This window comes from Hemiscyllium ocellatum, chromosome 4, assembly GCF_020745735.1.
Source record: "Hemiscyllium ocellatum isolate sHemOce1 chromosome 4, sHemOce1.pat.X.cur, whole genome shotgun sequence".
Classification (NCBI taxonomy): Eukaryota; Metazoa; Chordata; class Chondrichthyes; order Orectolobiformes; family Hemiscylliidae; genus Hemiscyllium; species Hemiscyllium ocellatum.
In genome coordinates, this window is record NC_083404.1 from 86,634,167 (window position 1) to 86,654,922 (window position 20,756).

Below are 20,756 nucleotides of genomic sequence, written 5' to 3' on the forward strand. Positions count from 1 at the left end.
AAATTCTTTGTTTTCATTTTGTTTGTAATCTTTCCTTTACAATAGAAGCTAGCAGTCTGGAACTTCACATGCACGGCACACTCAGCTCCAAGGGAATGTTACAGTTGGATGTTCCAAAATATGGGTTACCTGCAATTATGCCCAAAAATAGGAAGGAGCAAGTTGCAAGGGTTTCAAGCAATCCCAGGTGATAATTCAAAGGTCAACAGAATTCAAAAAGGTCCCAGGCAGTGTAGAAGTCAATGAAAGACAGCTCTGCTTCCATCGATACTGCTGAAAATGCAACTGAGCCACATGAGATCTATTCAGGGAACTCTGTGCGAAGTCAAGAGTAGTTGTATATCTCTGTACTGACAGAACTCAAGATAATATTTAAGGAGTTAGTAGACAGCTAGCTTTTGGATCAAAGCTCCACAAAGATTCTGGGAATTGATTGGGCTCAGCAGATATCACATGCTATTAACAGTCAGCACAGCTGAGAGTGAGGGTTGAAAAGCTTATAGACAGTATTGCTTGATGCAACTGGATAAGCTGAAGGACAAAGATTAAGCTGTCAGTAAAAAGCCATAATTCTACCTGTAGGTAAGTAAAGGAGTGTAATCTTCAAGTTTGGCAGGCATCCAGCACAGAAAAGCAAGCAGCCATTGAGGCAGGTCATAACAGAATGGCTCTTAAAAGGGAGTTTCAAATCTAGATTGGCAGAAATAAAGTACTGTAATCCTTTATAAACCTAAGATACCATACATACTAAGTCAATAATGGGTGGGGACTGTTGTGGTGGGGATATCTATAGGATGTACTTTGTTTTTTTTAATTTGACATGCATCTTGGGATGTTCGAGAACAGGAGAAATATAAAAATGGAAAGCCAGGAAAGAAGTTGAATACATACGTTGTGTCAGCCTTGACGACAGAAGACATCAATAGCATTCCCAAGGAACTAAGTAATTGAGCGGTTGGGGTGAGGAAATAAATATAATAACTAGTATAACCACTGGCATTAATCGTTCAAAAATTCTTACAATCTAGAAGAGTTCCAGAGAACTGGAAAAACTGTCCACATAGCATCGGGAGACCCAAAAAAAAGAGGAAACTATAGTCCAGTCAGCTTAACATCTATCATTGAAACAATGTTAAAGTTTATTACAGAAAGTGCAGTAGCAGAGCATTTAGGAATATGTAAAATAATCAAGCAAACAGTCAACTTGGTTTCATGAAAGGCAAATTATGCCTGATGAATTAAATAGATTTTTTTGAAGATATAAGTAGGACAATTAAAAGTAAACCAACAGAGAGGATTTACTTGAATTTCCAAACAGCACTGAAAAATGTACCACACTTTTGGCCACAATTAGAACTTGTGGTGGTGGGTGTTGTATATTACAGGTTGTTCTCCTATAACATCTTATTTGCATTCCAACAAAACTTCACTTAATACAAAATCACTTAATATAAATAACGGGGCCTATAGGAAAAGTGGGCTGGGGCAGACCATCCCCTAAAAAATATCACTCATGATCATTCAACAATCACCCAAAAGTCTAACGCAAAGCATACCATAGCCTGAGTGAAGGTTGAAGTCATTTTTATTACTGGAACAAAAGTAAATTTAACAGTACATTTTTTAAAAAAATCTAAGAAAGTTGCTCTCTGGTCAGTACCTCTCATAGAAAACTGCTCTATCAATAGCTGACATTGATGCACGTACAGAATAAATACTGGTTGCAACATCGTACAGAGGCCTTAGCACAGACATTGACATACGCAGAACAAAGCGCACAAATCAATGCCCGCTGGAATCACACTATTGCGAACAGAGTTCAGCGTTCTCGAAACTACCATTCCAGAATTCTTCAGCAACGTTATAGCCAAATCACACTGCCAAAACAGTTGTTATCCCAGAACGACCTGTACCATGGTTGGAGGATTGGCTCACAATTAGATGACAGAGTTGGAATAAGGGGCACATTTTCAGCATGGCAACCTGTAGTTAGTGGAGTGCTACAGGGATCAATGTTCAGGACACACAGTCATTTACAACATGCATTTATGACTCTGACAAAGAAAGTGATGAGTTATAGTCAAATTTATGGATGACAAAAAGAGAGATGAGAAAACAAATGGCAGGAACAACAAACAGCTTGAAGAATTCAGACAGGATGAGTGAATGAGCAATAGTTTGGCAGATGGAACATAATGCATGAAAATGTGAGCTTATGCACTCTGATAGAAAGAATACAAAAACTGAATTGTAAATTAGTTTAAGTGGAGAAAGCCACAGAAAGCTGCAAAAGAACTTGAGGATCCCCATATATAAATCATACAAGAAAAAGGCATACAGGTCAGCAGGGAGGTCTTGCTAAAACTATATAAAGTACTAGTTAGACAACAACTAGATTACTGTTAAGATTTTGACTGTCCTGTCTAAGAGAAAACATACTGGTATTGGGGAAGAGTCCAGTTGGATTTAGGATATGGAGAGGATCTCTTATGAGGTGAATTTAAGTAGGCTGGACCTCCACTCATTGGAGTTAAATGAAAACTATTCAATTCCTGTTTCATTCAGTTATAAAAATATTTTATTTAACAACTGAAGTCAAATTTGAATGGAATCGTTCACACACAAAACGATGAGACTTTTTGAAATTAACGTTTAAAAAAGTGAGTGGGGAACTGAAGGGGGCAGTAGCAGCAGCAGCAGCCACTACTCTAAAAACAGGAGACCCAATTGTTGTTTGTGCAAAGCCACGTGGCTTCATTCTCTTACTGAAATCCCCTGGACCTTGCACTGTCTACTTTTAACCAAAAAAAAACACCCAGGTGCCTTGCCAAATTTTTGTTACAATATGGCTATTTGGTCTCAGGTCACAACAATGCTCATTTCACTGCAACACGTAATCAACAATGACAGTAAAGTTTTAAGAAAATAAATAAATATTTTGATTTATAGTCTGCTACATGCACAGCTAAGTTGTCCAGTACCTTTCAATTGGACCACTAACAGAACTCCCTGTTAACATGGAAGTTTCAACATGGAATGAGGTTGGCTGATCTCAACCTTTGGCTGTTCTTAACATTTTCCTTGAGGTCTTGATTTGATAGAACAAGCCAAAAAGGTGCAAATATCTTCAGTTCAAGAAGCAGACTTTTTATTTCTATGATCAAAAATTGAAATGGTGACCACTGTGAACAAAACGGCATGTTTTAGTCAACATCCCAAGCCGTTTGTTGTTCCCATTGGCAGGGTGATTTAAACAAAAAATCTGGCCAGCAATCCATGAACATTACCGACTGAACAGCCTTCCAGTTTGGAATGAGAAAGACCCCAATCAGAACAAACGCAAAATATCAACATTCAATTCTGGCACTTGCACGAAAAGAAACAGGCTATGTTTGAAGTGGAATAATGTTGATTATGAACTAAAATTTAAGATGCAAAAGCTTTATTCAAGCTTAAGAGACGGAAAAAAATGAAATTTTACCTTTGAAGTCTTGGGGATCCAGTGACAAGCTATATCCAGGTAACGTCTCCAACAGCAGTTTATAACAAGCTCTCCATCCCGGGTCAGCGATTGATGGTGTCACACATTGCATTGCTGCTACACGCTTGAAGAAGGCAGCTTTACGATGAAAACCTATCAGGTCATATAACTCAGAAAGGACACTATATCGTTGAATCTTCTCCTCTTCGGAAAGCTACAAAACATAATTTCATGAACTAGGAAATACTTATTACATTAAAAATTTATCATTCAGCAGCAGCATATAAAAAATTTTATTCAGTTTGTGAAAAAAAGCATATCTTGGCAGAGTAACTTGGTAAATGTGGGCAGGTGGTACTTGATGAATCAGAGAAAATGTTTGAAGGGCCATGCACATTTTCCAATGCCTCAGCTTTATGCTGCACATCTCCAGAGAATTATAGAATCCCTACAGTGTGGAAGGAGGCTATTCAGCGCATCGAGTTCATGCAAACCCTCCAACAAGCATCATATCCAGATCCACCCCGACCCTATCCCTATAACCCTACATTTCCCATGGCTAATCCACCTAAACCTGCACATCTTTGCACTTTGGAAGGAAACCAGAACACCCTGAGAAAACCCATGCAGACATTAGGAGAATGTGCAAACACAGTCACTTGAGGGTGGAATGGAAGCCAGGTCCCTGGCACTATGAGACAGCAGTGCTAACCACTGAGCCACTGTGCAAATTCCTTACAAAGTCTGGTTTCAAACCAGACACCGATGAGACAGCAGATATGCTTGATCTCTTCAGGCATGTTCTTGAAATCATCCCTAAGGCATTTCCACTGCTCCCCCTCGTAGCCTTCGGCTGTGATCAAGTACCATATTGTTGACCAACAACCTGCAGCCAAGCAAACAAATGACATGCCTTGACCATAAAACTAATATTCCTCTTCCAAACAGCTCAACACCTTGATCTATAGTAATGAATGCCAAACTTGAGAAAACGTGGATCATTTTCTATATCTTATGAGCCTTCTCTCATTAAAACCAAATGGGGACAAGGAATTTCATCACTTCTGCAAATGTACCAGCTTCACCTTCAGCCAACTAAGAACTACATGCTCAAACTCATCATTTGAAATTGAGCATTCACGAAGAATGCAAGAAAATTATTGCACGTAGCTGCTAATTCAAATATCACAAATCTATCAATTTATAGAAATGTGCAAGGGATATTTGGTTCAGAATCACCCCAAAGACATGCATATCATGGAAGCCAACGAAAATATTCATAAATGCTGAGTGTAAAGTGGTCTTGTGCAAACTCCATTTATTTAAACACTTAGTCATTGAAAGTAACACTTCGGTTTAAAGTGCTGTCAGATAAATAACAGTGCATCTAAATCACCATGATGCAGTCATGCATCTATACCTTCCTTCAGCAGCACATTAGTAAATAGGGTCAAAATGCTGAACCCATTGATTGGCATAGCATTGCCATCAATATGCAAGTCTTGTATATGGATTGTAATTGAACATGAAGGAATCTTCCATTGTGTATAAGAAAACTAGTACAGGATTAGATGTAACAACTTGTTCGACCCTTTGGCCAATTAATGTTGCATATAAGTGATCATAAATGAGTTAAGGAAGAACAAACATCTGACTCTCTTGGGCAGCCCACAGATAAATAAGTTCAGTGAACCATGAGGATAAGTTCAATGATATGAACCACTAGCCCAGGCCATTATCCTTACAAATCGTCATAAACATTACAGTCAACTTGCTTGAGCAGATCTGAGCAGTCATGTCAGGCAACAGGTCCAATAAATACAAATTTGGATCATTAAGAACAGCATGCATTTTACACATATAATCATACACATCAAAAAATGACAATTCCAGTCCCATTATCAGACTAACAGATTTGTATCTCCGAATTGGTTGGGAAGCCTTGTAACACAGCCATAAATGTATATTTATGTATGTTTTAAAAAGAAAACCTCCATTATTTATGTATTTGATCAGCTCGGCATCTTTTCAAATCCTCAGCATCCATAATGCATGCTGGTTTGTGGTAGAAAAGCTGAGAATAAAAAGGTATTTAAAGTCAACAAAAAACTCTTCCCACTTGGTGTGGGATGAAGGTGCATCTAAATTGAAGTCATGCATGAGGACAAACTACTTCCTTTCAGAGAGTTAGCCATCAGAGATTTAATCATCAGAGTAATTTCAAAGAAAACGTGATCAAATAACTTTACCATGTTTGGCAGCATAATTTTAAGAAAACTAAAATTGGACAAACTCAAGAACATTCCAAAGTACTGAACAGAAGATCTACAAAAATTAAAGTAATTGAAACTACTGGCCCATCTATAACTATAGATAAAATACATTTCCTCAAGTTAAACTTAAGTTTAATAGCCAACTGAAGTAACAAGTCATTGTTTTCATTGAATGTTAAACAGGTCTCAATGATTGTCCATCAATGTGATACCTATTTATTTCTGAAAGGATTCAAGAGGGCACAGTGCAGGAGCCTCAATATAGTAGTAGTAGAGAAAACGCCTCAGATTTACTATCATAGGAATGCAAACAGCCAGCTTCACCTGCAGTTCAAATTTTTGGCATACCTTCTGGAATACAGAAAGCTGCTGTCAAGAAGGACATTTTACCACCTAAGAAATGCAGCATGAGCTTCAGTGCTGGTGAGATGCCAGCTATGTAGGCCATTCGCCCCAACTCATGGATGGCATCAGACAACTTCTCCCTTTGACCATTTGCAGGTGACAATGTCATTGATGCTGAATTAGCCCACGCATGCAAGACTCAATAGTACACCTACAATTAGATGTGATTCTGTTATTAGAAACCATTTATTAAATCATGCAGAGTAAGAGATATATCAGAAATCAATTTAAGATCAGCCAGGTCACACTGGAACAGGAAGGGGTAACGCATGCAAACATTGAAAAAGACAGTAAATAGAGTGAATGGGATATAGTAAAAAGGTAAAATTAGTGGTTTCTGAATATGTCATAATTAGAACAAATAAACAAATTTACAGCACAAATGCAGGCAAATAGGTACAATCTTAGAGCTATTACACAGACATGGTTACAAAGACATCAAAGCTGGAAACTAAATATTCAGAGATATGAGACTTGGAAAGGACAGACAACAATGAAAGTGTGATGGATAGAATGGTTAGCACAGAATGCAACAAATAGGATAGCAAGAAATCATCTTGGATGAAATGCTGTAGAATCCACGTGGGTGAAGTTAAGGGGAAGAGACTCTGGTAGTAATCGCCCATAGGCCTCAATAGTAGCTATACAGTGGAATAGAGGAATAAAAACAGGAGATAATCAAGGCATATAAAAAAGGCAGTATATTAATCATGGATGACTTCAATAGTCACACAGATATAAGCCAGACTGACAGAGGTAGCAACAGGCAGGAGTTCATCAAGTGTACTCATAATATTTCCTAAAACATCATGTTGTGGATCTGACAAAAGGTCAAGCTATTTTTTGGGTGATTTGTAATAAGGCAAGTTTAAGAGATGATGTCTGATTTAAAAATTCCCCTCTGAATTTAGCATTCATCATCCAATTTAAGTGGGAGGAAATTGGATCAGAAACACCAATGCTAAGCTTAAATAAGCATTATTATAAAGCAATGAGGGCAGAGCAGGCTGGATTGAACGAAGAATGTAGCTTAACAGCTAAGAAGGTGGAGAAAATGGTAAACTCTTAAGAAGCTAGTTCAGGACTCACAGCCATGATATATTCCAGTGGAGAATCATAGAATCCCTACAGTGTGGAAACAAACCATTCAGCCCAACAAGTCCACACTGACCTTCCAAAGAGTAACCCACCTAGAACCATCCTCCCCTACCCTAGAGCTACCCCTGACTAATGCACCCAACCTACTCATTCCTGAACACTATGGGCGATTTAACAAGGCCAAGCCACCTAATCTGCACATCTTTGGACTGTGGGAAAAGACCACAGTACCCGGAGGAAACCTATGCAGGTTAGGGGAGAATAGTGACTGTGCAAACTCCACACGGACAGAGACTGGACTCGAACCTGGGTCCTTGGCACTGTGAGGGAGCAATGCTAACCACTGAGCCACCGTGCCACCCAGAAAGGAGAATTCCAGAATGTGAATAAGCATCCATGGTTAACCAGAGAAGTGAAGGGTAGTGTCAAAATTGAAAGAAAAAACGTGGTAAACATTGGCGCTAAGCCTGACAAACCAACAAAAAACAACCAAAGCATTAGTAAAGTGAGAGAAGATAAACTACGAGTACAAATTTGCAAGTCACGTCATGATGGACAGCAATAAGTTAGATATACCAAAAGAGAAAGGAATGTTAGGCACCTTAAAAAAACAAATTAAGGGGAACCAGGAAATGGCAGAAGACTTGAATGAATACTTGGCATCAGTGTTTATGGCAGAGGATATGAATAGCATTCTAAAAGTACTAAATAATCCAAGGACAAAAAGGAAAAGAAAAAAATACAATAAACATCAATACAGAAAAAAGTATAGGGAAACTAATGGGACTAAAAATTGATATACTCAGAGGCCCAATTGGATGCAGATTAGGATATTAAAAGTAGCTACTAAGATAATGGATGCAGTGGTAGTAATCTTCTAAGAATCCTTATATTATCAAAAACTCCCAGAAAATTTAAAAAGGTGTTTCATAGATCAGTTAAGGAGGCAAACAAAATATTACAGACCACAAGTTACCATAATATCTGTAACTTGGAAAATGTTTATAAGGCAGCATGTAATAGCAGAGCATTTAGACATATATAATATGATCAAGCAAAATCAGCATGGCTTCATGAAAGGGAAACCATTTCTGACAAGGGAAAAGCTAAACATATGGTTTTATATATAATGGGATAGTACTGATTTTCAGAAGGGCTTGATAAAGGTACCACACAAGGCTACTTAAGGTAAAAGTCTATAGTGCTGGAGGAAATATATTTGCATGGAGAAAGGACAAGCTTAGTATTAGAGCGTAGAGTTGGCATTTTGGTGGTGGTGGAGGCGTGATTGGCATTTTCAAACTAGCACTAACTATTGAAGTGCCACAAGGATCAGTGCTGGAGCAGATACATTTTTTACATATATTTACGCCTCAGATTAGCAAAGTAACTGTACAATACCCAAGTTTGCAGATGACACAAAGGAGGTGGGAAGGCAAAGGGATACAGAATCAGCAGAGGGACACAGACATATTAAGTGGGCCAAAACTTTGAGAAGGGATATATCATGTCAGAATAAAGAAGTATTATTCAAATGGAGAAAGATTACAGAAAGCTACAACACAAAAAGGAATCCTCCTGCACAAAACAAAAATGTAGCAGACAGAATTCAGCTCGTAATCGGGAAGGCAAAAAGAATGTAGGCCTCCATTTCAAAGGGAATAGAGTATAGAAATTGGGACGGTTTGCTAAAACTGCACAAGGTACTTGTCAGACCAGAGCTGGAATACTGTGAAGCATTATCCCCTATCTAGCAAAAGGTCTGCTGGCACTGGAGTCAACCCAGAGAAGGTTCACTAGATTGATTCTGGGTATGGAGAGACTCTCTCTCTCTATCTCTCTCTATCTCTCTCTCTCTCTCACACAGAGGGTGAGGAGGATGGGCCGGTACTCAGAGTTTAGAAGAATGAGAGCCAAACTCCTTAAAGCATACAAGATTCTTAAGGGACAAGCCAGAGTAGATGCACAAAGACATTTTCCCCTTGGGGACAGTCTAGGACCACAGGACATCTCAGAATAAGGGGATCACTCACCTAAGACAAATGAGAAGAAATTTAATTTTAAAGGTTAGTGACTCAGTGAAATTCTTCACTGTAGATGGCTGTTGAGGATGGGTCATTAAGTACATTCAAGGCTAAGAAAAGCAGATTTTTAAGTCAATAAGGAAAACAAGGGAATTGGGGAAGAGGTGGAAAAGCGAAGTTGAGGATTCAGATCAGCCACAATCTCATTGAATGATGGAGCAGACTCAGTGGGCTATATAGCCTGCTTCTGCTCCTCGGCCTCATGGAGATGCATTTGCATGTGCTGGAAGCCATAGAAATGTAATGTATACTTAGAACCCTGCTATATGTAGACATAAACTGTACATTGAACCTTTTCCTGAAAAAAGGGTCATGGAGATAGCCAAACACTGCTGTATCCCTAGATGCATGTCCTGACAATTCAGAATCTGCCTGGTCTGAGAATTAAGATTGCCAATTTATAGTCATTGCAACATCTTCATGCCCATTACTGCAAAATCAGCACCCTCTTCTCAGTCTATATAAACCTGGATCTAGTTACAAAACTGGACCTCAATTTAAAAAGAAAGCTATCATTTAGACTTATATTTATACAATTTCAGTTATATCTATATTGCCTGTAAGGTAAATGAACATCATTGGGTTGATTTTCTTTGCTCTAGGAGAATACAAGCCTCAATAAGCAATACCTAATTAGCAAGCAAAAAAAAAAATCTCTTTTTCAAGTCTGTTTATGTCCTAGTTTTGATGAGTGCAATATCCCTTTTAGCCATCCTTAAGTTCTATCAAGTATTTATGTACAAAATGGAGTTCGAAATTAAACAAATACTTTGCTTCTATCACTACTCTAAAGCAAACAAAATAAACACCCAAGTAATAGCTGTTAATTAGAAGATGGATGGTAAAGAAGAACAATGGAGGGGACACTGAGCAAACTGTGGGCTGAAGTCTCTGGGTCCTGAGCGACTCCATCCTGTGGCCTTGTGAGTTGCTAACAAGGTGCATTAGTGTAAGTTTTCCAAAATTCATTTGACTCTAAAAATTCCATCAGACTGGAGAGGAGCAAACATTCTTCTAATCACAAAAGGCAAAAGCAGAAAACAACAGCTGGAAAGTTTAATGTCGTCATGGAGAAGGTATTAAAGAATCAATTCAGGAGGCTACAATTGAAAGCTTAAAGACTGAAGGCAATCAGGGCCAGTCAGCATGGTTACAAGGCAATCATGTTTAGCCGGTTTGGAGGATTTGAAGAATTAACATGCGCTGTGGAACAAGTAGAACCTGTAGACCTTCTGTACATTGATTTCTAAAATGCATGTGACAAGGTGCCACATAAAAAGGCTATCGCACAAAGTAGAAACAGATGTAGAAGGCAAAGCATAAGCACAAATTGTCTGTGATTGGCTGGCTGGCAGAGAATGTATGTTTAAATTGATCTTTTTGTCTTACAATCCATTATAAATGGAGTACCACAGAGATCTTTGCAGGGGCTTTTCACAATTGTGTGACTTTGATGAAGGCAGTGCAAGACATGCTAGCTAAAAATTTGTAGATAGATCCTCTTCATAACATGCTTCTCTAAGGACAACCAAATTGAACAAAGATGTTATGCTTCAAGTTTTGTTGAGGTTATATCTTGAATACTGTGAGCAATTTTGGTCTCCTTATTTAAAAGGGATGTTGTAAGTGCCATTACAGGTCTAAAAGAGAATAACAAATTAATATGCTTAGAAGGATTGGCTTGTCTTAGAAGGATATAGAACTTGGCTACTTTCCACTGGAGTATCAGAGTGAAGAGAGACTTGATTGCAGCAACACCGAAACAGACTGATAATTACAGCTGCACCTTCATGGCTTGCTGCTCAAATTTCACATTTAATGCCTTCCACAACATTACTGCTGTAGTTTGGGGGTCTGTATACAACCTCATTATTGTTTGCAGCCTCTCGTTATCCTAAGCTTAAACCATACAGATTCCATTTCAAGGCAGCTAATACTTTTTTCCTCATTAATGCACTGATGCTCACTTAAGCAGAAATGCTTACCCACCTCATTTTCCTCTCCCTCTTTCCTAAAATCTCAATATCCTTGAATATACTGTACCCATTCCAAGTTGTCCTACAGCCTCATGCTCTATACAATTGGTTCTATCTTAACAATTGTTTATTCAACACAAATCGGCTTTAACGCCATTGAAGAATTTAGACCATTAGTTGTAGAATGCAAATTTTCCTTACCTGTATTGACTATCGTGCTATTCCAGTCACATTACTTTAAAAGGTGCAGCTATCGCACGACTTTTTTATAACGCAAGGTCGAATGCAAATGGAACTACTGCATTATATCAGAAACGACAATGATCTAACTAGATAATATCCATTTATAAATGAGACACTAATTCATTAACTTTCTTGTAAATGCTCCAAGCATTCAGACATTGCATTAAGTCACGTTTTCTGAACACTTTTAGTCTTATTTAGGACTTAGCACTGTGGCTTGAATTCTCTGCCTATTGGTTCCACCTTCCCCCCAGAACGAGTACTTGTATCTCAGGAATCTGAAACCCCCACCTTGCACCATCTCTCCATCCACATTTTTCATTTGATATATCCTATTTCCGCTCTGACTTGACATGGAGGTGGTGTTGGATTGAGACGGATGAAGTCAGAAGTCACATGGTATCACATTATTGTCCATCAGGTTTATTTGAAATCACAAACTTTCGGAGCACTGCTTCTTCGTCAGGTGAAGTCTAACTGGCACAAGAAGCAATCTTGAAATTACTTCCGAGTTCCTAATTTTTAAACTTGCTTCCTAACTTCCTATATTCTGCTTTCAGGACCTCATCTATTTTTGTAGTTTTTTTTAAATTCAATAAAATCTGAACATTATCTCAAGATTTCAGTTGTGTTACTTCAGTTCTTTCCCTGCCAGACTGGAAGCATGAACTGTTGGGAGTTTTTTTTAAGACTTAGACAAAGAAAAGGCTGATGTAGATGGGTAAATGCTGTACTGCATTTTATACTGAAAATTCAGAATAAAGAGACAGTTTTTGCATCCTTTCTTGCTGTTAGCAAGATGTCTTTGATTTCTGCAATTATTCAAAACATGACTGGCTGAGAGTCAGGTGGAGTAGAGATGAGTTGCATTATGTCATTGGTACCATTGTGTACCATAACCACTGGCTGTTCACACTCGCACTCCAAAATGCCCAGTGACATCCCTGACCTTTACCACATACCATCACAAACTCATTTGTGGCCATAGAAATGCCTATCTGTTTCCCTTACTATTGAATCCCCAAATACTACAGCCTACCCAAACCTAATTCTTATCTTCTGTGCAGCACAGCCAACTTTAGTGCAATGCATTTGGCTGTTGCTACTTTCCTCCGAGAGACCATGTCCCCACAGTAGTATACAAAACAGTGTATGGGTTTTGCAGGGGAAGGGCCAGGGAATTTCTGGACTACCTATCTCATTCTCCTACTCTATCCAGTGGTCAGCTAATCTCTACCTGCCCACAGAGTCTTAGCCTGCTGATGATCACCTTGCTGCACATGCTATTGATAATACTTTCAGCCTTTTGAATGCCCTACCTTCATACTCCAGCTTTTGCTATAGGCAGTTATCTTCAGCCACTTTTTGCTACCACATGGAGTTACTCAAAATATTTGACAACTTGAATTTCATTTTAGCAGGTACAATAGGGAACATGGAGATGGATCATTCACTCTGGATGCAGGGTCAATATTTGCAACTATCTGCAGCCAGTCTTTTGCACTGATGTGCTAGGCTATACCATCACTGAAAATAGAATGTTTCTTGTGTCTCCATCTCAAACAGAGTTCTACTTCGATCATTTGGTATTGCTTTGCTCTTGTCTTCAGCATGTTGCTCTCACTGTTCGGTATTCATATGGTACTATATTGTGACTTGGTCATGAGTACCTCAACTTTAGATATGATCAATACTTTTCTTGACATACCCACTTAACACAGACAGGGTTTGTCCCTGACTTGATGGTGACAGTAGCGTGGAGGACCTGCTCAGTCATGAAATTACAAATTGTGACCGAACACAACTCTGATAAAAGCCCGCAGTGCCTCATGGGTGGTCAGTTAAGTTTGATTTGATGCCAAGACTTAATACAGGCTGGGTTCAACAGTGATGACACAAGGTCACGCTCTTCTTATTGTAGTGATACTATTCAGTCAGGGGCACAGAATATATCCAGGAATGGTGATGGAGCTGTATGACTGATACAGGCTGTCAAGGACACAAGTTTGAGGGACAACTCTCCCAATTTGACAGAAGTTATCAGATTTTAGCAAGGGAGAATCTGTCGGAACCACTATGTATGCCCTTATAAAAATGGTGTCTTAACTGATGCTAAGTGGTCCATCTAGTTTTATTCTCATTATAGACTTCCTTGCAGTTTGATTAAAATGATTGGCAAGCAAGACCATCTCAGAAGGCAGAACCACATTGCGTGGTTCTGCAGTCACTTATTTTGGGCCAGACATCTGAAGGATGAATTGATCAGTTGAGTTTCCACACTGACTTATTAGTCTAGACATCTGAAGTAATCATCCAGTAACATCATCAATATGCTACTTACCACCTATAACTCAAAATTATATAATAATAGTTAATTGTAGGATTATCACAAAAATATTTTGATGAGAAACCCTTACCTGGCCAAGATTGATGTACACAGCATTCTGAAGGAACTCCGAAGCCTCCATGCTTCTCTTCTGAACAGCAAGCACCCGAACTGCCTTTACACAAGCTTCCAGCTCAATTACACCAGCATTTTTGTACTGTTTTTAAAAAAAGCAATATAGAGAGCAGTTCAGTGTCACAGAAATTCTTTTAGCAATAAATACAAGCTGAAATCTAAAATATTGCATGCCAATTCATGAAAATTAAATATTTCTGATTTCCAAGTATGAACTAACAGATCATTTGTTAAACTCCACACACAAAAAAAAATTGAGTAAGAAGACTTGTCAGATTCAACTTGACCAATTTCAGCCTCATTCATTAATTTCAAAGGGTCTACTTCAAAATGTGAAATTTTGTAGTAAGACTAATCTGTACTGTTTAAAATAATCAGAATGATGGGTCTCATCTCCACGGAGAGCACATCCAACAGAGGCCAATTTGATCTTCATGCAATTATTTCATGCAAGTGATCTTGCTGACCTATTTTCAACAATAATTTAGTTCAAGACTACATAGCCTGTACATTTTTAATTCTGTCAAACAGAACATTTGTATCTTACAATGCAGTAGCACTTTTTTTTGTTGAAAGATATACTGGATTATGATTCTTTTAGTGAAAGCAACATTAATATCAAAGCAACAGGACAATTCCATAAGGCTGTTGAGTTAGTGGGTGAAACTGCTTTTGCTAAGTGAAGTGGAGATGGAAGAAAGAAACAAAGGAGGAGAGCATCTTTAAAACCTGGGAGGGCCCACATATCTTTGTGCTATTGCCTTTTGACAAAAGGGATTGAAGAGACATACATTTCAAAAATATCACTCAGTGGAAAATTAGAATACAAAATCTGGATACCATATTTTGGACAAACCTGCTTCTAGTGAGGTAGGTTGGAACAAAAAAAGACGAAAAGTAGCTTTTAACAAAGTATTTAACTGTTGACTACAAATTAACGAAATTACTTTACACTTTACTCAATTAAAAACAATTCTCAAGTTTAAAAAGTGTTTACAAACATCAGTTAGTATATCTTTTTTCATTCTCAACTTCAAACTTTTACTATTAAATTAGCTCCTGCAAGGTGAGTAAGGGCAAGTACTGCTTGTACATCCCTAAATACCTGTTATGCAGCTTAGCATCAGAGGACATATTATTTTGGAGCAGCTGGGAGTCATTATGACATTTCATACAGAGCCTTTCAGAACAATAAGTTTTACTCTAGAAGTGGTGTATTAAGATAGAAATAATGCTAATTCAGAAGGCCATCCCTCCAACGCATCACAAGTCTAAGCACATTTTCTTTATGAATATAAAATTGAGAAACTTGAAAGACAAAAACATCAGCTTCAAATGCTGGTCAATAAGACAGATGCAAATTTGACTTCTGAACCTTCACGCCTTAGGTGATTCATTTGCTGTTACTTTATTGAAAGAAATTTGTTGAATTCTCAGTCAGGTCACTGGATCAAGTACCTTTGATAATTTCTCAACTGCTCGTGTTAAACATATTTTTATTCTAGTCAAGAGTGTGGTGCTGGAAAAGCACAGCAGGCCAGGCAACATCCGAGGAGCAGAAAAATCTACATTTCAGGCAAAAGTCCTTCATCAGGAATGAGGCTGGGAGCAGAGGTGGTGAGATAAAATGGGGGGGGTGGGGGGTGGAAGAAGAGTAGCTGAGAGATTATTGTACTCCATACAACAACCAGAGTTAGTTCAAAATAGGAAATTCTAATAGTTCCATCATCTAAACCATTTACACCTGCCAGCTAAAGCTTAGCTAATTAGATTCTGTGGTGGCTTATAATTTATCTATGAAGCAAAAGGCTCACAGTCCTCAAGATGTCTCTGAGTTCATAAGCTACGACAGTGATCTACTTGCACTTAAATTTTTAACTTTAATATTTCATTCAATCTAATTCAACATTACTGACAGCCAATTACAACTTAAAACATAAACTATTTCACATGTAAAAGTCATGTCAAACTGCAGAACGGGGATTCAAATTAAAATTAAATAATTCTCATCAAAAAACTTGAGGCACAACAATTGCATACATTCAGAAGTTGATTTTAATTACCCATTTCATAACTGGTTCAGGCAATAATCTGAAAGTGGCAATATATCACTGATTGGATGCAAAACATCCACAGAATAGGGCAATTATGTAAGCTGAGAAAGCAAAGGAAGGAGCATAAAAGGCACTATTTATGTAGGTGATTGGTGTTGGAGAGTAGATGTCCTCAAGCAGGAGATCTAACACACCCAAGGAAACTGAGGAAAGCAAGAGTGCAAATTGTGCAAGCAAAGACATTCCATTATATCCTGGTGACATAACAGCTTCAAGTAGTCAGCTTTTCTACTACTGTTCATCACATTTGAGCTTCTCTAGCATCTTAGTTATCTCCTCTTTCACTATAACTTTGACAGTATTAACTTCCTTAGTAAAGATATACACAGTTCTCACTTAGCACTTCAGAAATGCTCCATTGCCTTAATGCCTGGATTCCTTTTCAGATCAGCAAGTGGCTCCATGTCTCTGTTCTGCTACTTTGCTTCAACTCTCCTTTCTGATAGGGTATCCAGAGAACTAGAGCATTGCACACGTTCAAAAGAAAGGCTGCAACAAAAAGCCACTCAGTTTAATCTCAGTGGTGAAAAAAGTCTTACAAGTAATAATCTAGGGCAATGTTGATTCACTTGAGATATATATTGCTGTTCTTTTAGCACAGTTGAGACAAAATCGTCAAATTCCCTCCTTACCAGCATTGTGGGTTTACCAAGAGCATCTAACTACCACCTTTTCAAAGGGTAATTAGGAATGAAGAATAAATGCTGACCAAACCAATGATGCCCACAACCCATAAATGAATAAAGCTGACCATCAAAAAAAAGGAAGACAAAGAGGAGTTTGTGGGTGAGCTGTCAATAAAGCAGGTAACTTTGTCCTGTGTGGTGTCGAGTTTCAAGTGGTAATGGAAGCACATATCCAAGTGCAGACTGTTCCATTCCTGATTTATCTTAATAGTGTATAGGCACTGGGGAGACAGGAGTCAAGGTATCCATCAGAGAGTTCCTAGCACTAGCCTGCTCTTCTAGTCACAGTATTTATACGACTACAAGTTCAACCTCTGTTCAACGATAACCCCAAGATGTTAATACTAAAGGATTCAGAAATGCTAATACCAAAATGTCATGGGGCAATGGTTAAATTCCCTCTTGTTGGAGATGGTCATGGCCTAGCATTTGTGTCACAAAAATGTTACTCATCACTTGTCAACTCAAGCCTGGCTACTGCATTTGGACATTGTAACTCCTTAGGTACTGAAGCAGTCAGTCAAAGTTAAACATTGTGCAGTCAGGGAACATTACTTCTGACATTATGAATTCCCCAATTCCCATTGACTCAAGTTTTGCTGGGATGCCTACATGCCATACTTCATAAAATGCAGTCACACATGCCTCTACAGCTTTGGACCAATGCAATAATGAGGTCAGGAGCAGAGTAGCCCCAGCAGGTGTCAGGGTTATGATTGAGCAAGTGGCACATCAAATTATTTAACAGCCCCATCTATCATTTCACTAATGACTGAAACTGAACTGATAAGGCAGTAATTAGCTAAGTTAGACTTGATATGCTTTTCCTGGACAAGTCATACCTGAGCATCTTTTAGTTTTAACCAGTTGATGCCAGTGTTGTAACCAGCTAATACAAGAGCACGACTTCAGAATTATTGCTTGAATTTTGTCAGGATCCATAGCCTTTACAGTAACTACTCCCTGGAGCCATTTCTTGAAATCACAGGAGGAACCTTAATGTATAATTCTGCATTTCTCTGCACTGAATTTTTCAAGTCACTATTTTTTACATATCAAGTCCTATTAAGTTTCTGGTTAATGGTAGCTCCCAGAAAGCAGCTGGTGGGGAAATTCAATGATGTAACGCCAGTGAATATTAATGGGCAGTGGTTAAGTCAACTCTTAAGGGAAACGGTCATTTTTCAGAAGTTTGCTTGGCACAAATGTTACTTGCCACTTGTCAAACCAAGCCAGGATACTGTCCAGTTCTTAGTCCATGTTCCCATGTAGTGTCTCAGTACCTGAGGAGCCTGTCCATACCCAAGCTACTTTACTTCTCCCTCATTAGGTTTCCTGCTGACCTGATCCTAGGAATTCCTGCCTTCCAAGATGGTGAGCCACTGCGATACCTCAGCTCTCAAGCTGCACGGTTGAATTAAAAACTCAACCAATTATCCAAGTGCATAATTGAAAATAAATGAAATTTAATTTGTATCATTGAACACAATTATTTTCATGTTAAAAATAAATTAGCTCTTAAAATACCATTACAACACCAAACTGGTGGAATTTGTCTGTTGAAGGTGACAAAGATCTGATCACAACGCCATAGCTATCTTTCAGACTTGATGGATCAAGTTGGTCTTCTCCTACACGTCAGGTTAATGTGCAACATTTCAATGAACATCTCTACAGTATGTTGATACAGGTTTTACAACAAAATGAGTTTTCTGAGCAAAATTGTACCAAACAAGCTATACAATAAGCTATCAAATCAAGGTTCATCAAATGTCTGCCACTTGTAGAGGATAACTGGTATGGAGTCAGTTATTCTACATTAGATTATGCCTAAGTTCCACAACTACTTATGCTTACTTTTCTCTAATGTAACAGTTTTGTGTTATGAGAATATGCATAAAGTTCCAAATTGAGTAAGTCAAATAGGTAATAATTATACAGTGCACAATTTCAGGTTTACCTTGCCAAAGTAAGTAATGGCTTCCTTATATTTATCAATAATATCCTCAGGACTTAGACAGTTCTTCGCTCTTCCAATCTCAGTACTTGTATCTGCACTGATGCCATTTGTTGTTAATGCACCTAGAGGTTTATACAATGAGAAAAATAAACTTTTAGAAGTGAAAAATTCAAATCTAAAATCTATATTTACACACAAGGTAAATTACATTTTTGGTTAAATCCAGAGAAATTTACATTTAAATCACTCATTCCCCACCACAAGTCAAATCATTTTGGTTTGCTTTGATAAGAAAGATAAAAACACCAGCACGATGTTCATATTACCATTACCATATACAGGGATCATATCAAAAAAGATGATATCAGCATATCTGTTCAAATGTGATCGCTCAAAATGCTCTACATGATCCAGAAAAGCCAAAAGCAATGAACTGGTAAGTCCATGCAAAAGTGTGCCTTTCTTATCAGAGCACCGTGCACAAACAGCTCTCGGGTGTACAATGATCCTTTGGAATCCACGTAACACAAGCTACAGTCTAAGCAACGTGTCAGGTTGAGCCTCTCACTTTCTGCCTCAAAACAGAATTAATCAAAGTTAGCCTCAAAGCCTGTCTTCAGTAACTAAGCCACCAGAACTTGACATAAATAAATACCATCTGTGTGCTTGCATGTCACCAGAGTGAAAAAGGGCTCCAAATCTTCCAATTGCAAGCAGAAACCCTGGTTGCTCTACAAATAAAGAACAAGCAACCTATGAACAATTTGAATTCAAAACAAATTTTGAAATTTAGTTTGTTTACAAAGATTCTGGTCTCACTGCACCAAAAAACCTAAATGGTAACTAAGACAAGCTTTTAACTTCTTTTGTTTCAAAGAAATCCACAGTGAATAGTTTTCACAGCACATAACAGATATTCCCTTCATCCTCAACATTGTCAATGAGCCGAAGAATACCAGGTCACACATCTAGTGAATCATGTGAAACTATTACAACCAATAGTCCAGAAAATTTCCAAAATCATAAAATCAAATCTTCAGACCAAACAGCTTGCAACCGGAAGGTATTAAAGTAGATGACAGGCCTGGAAATGTGTTATAACATTCTAAAGTTCAGTTGGCTCAGGAACAATACCAGAAAGCTTGGAGATCAACCACCAAGGCAATTTTTAACCAAATTAAAAAAGCATGTAACAAGTTAGTGACAACATGAGCAGAGGAACAGGACCAACAAGCCTGTTAAAACGTCAGTGAAATTACAGCTGATGTTACAAATTTGTGTCCCTTTAAACTGTACTTTCGAGTATTTACGTCATAGCACGAGATCTCAATACTTCACTGAACTTGCATCAATAATTGACGGGCCCACTTATCAAGGTATTTGGGATAAGGAGCAGTTTTTGTTCTTTGAAAGATTAGTAAGCTAACCCTTAGAGTTAGGCAGGCAAGGTGACAATGAGCATACTAGCATCATAAGAAGCCACAGTGATCATTTAACAAGACGGTACATACCGATAACTGATAGCACAGATTGCTGGCTCCAGTTTTGGGGCAGAAGGTGGAATGAAGGTCAAAAACCCACACAAGAAGAAACAGAAACCACATGCAAGGAAACAGAGAGAGGCAGAGAGTAGTGTAGACAAAGAAGGGGAGGCATAGGCAAAGAAGGGGAGGCGTAGGCAGAGAGATCAATGGTACAGAATGAGTCACCATTTTCAGGAGAGAAGATCAGGAGTTGCTCAAGGGAAGAACAAAGGCTTACGAGCAAAGATTGCAAGGGATGAACACACTATCACTCCATAATCAGTGTCTTTGTTCCTCTATGCAACACAACAGCAGTGCTCCCATGTGACATGGGCATACACTTCCTTTCTTTGTATAACTGAACAGTGCATTGTACGTAATCAACTGTTTCTTAAACTCAAATGCCTTACAAGTGGTCAACTGACAATTTGGTAACTGTGGTCATGAATCTC

General features: G+C 38.3%; 1 protein-coding gene across 3 annotated transcripts in view; it reads right to left on the reverse strand.

The window, feature by feature from the left end:
• The window catches only part of trappc9 (trafficking protein particle complex subunit 9), a 607,852-nt gene that overhangs the window by 537,266 nt on the left and 49,830 nt on the right, over nucleotides 1–20,756 (reverse strand). For all 3 annotated transcript variants that reach the window (XM_060823567.1, XM_060823563.1, XM_060823570.1), the window contains 3 exons: nucleotides 18,782–18,903; nucleotides 13,978–14,103; nucleotides 3,482–3,695 (listed from right to left, as the gene is read on the reverse strand). In XM_060823567.1, coding sequence (XP_060679550.1) covers nucleotides 3,482–3,695; nucleotides 13,978–14,103; nucleotides 18,782–18,903 — 462 coding nt within the window. The remainder of the gene's footprint in view (nucleotides 1–3,481; nucleotides 3,696–13,977; nucleotides 14,104–18,781; nucleotides 18,904–20,756) is intronic.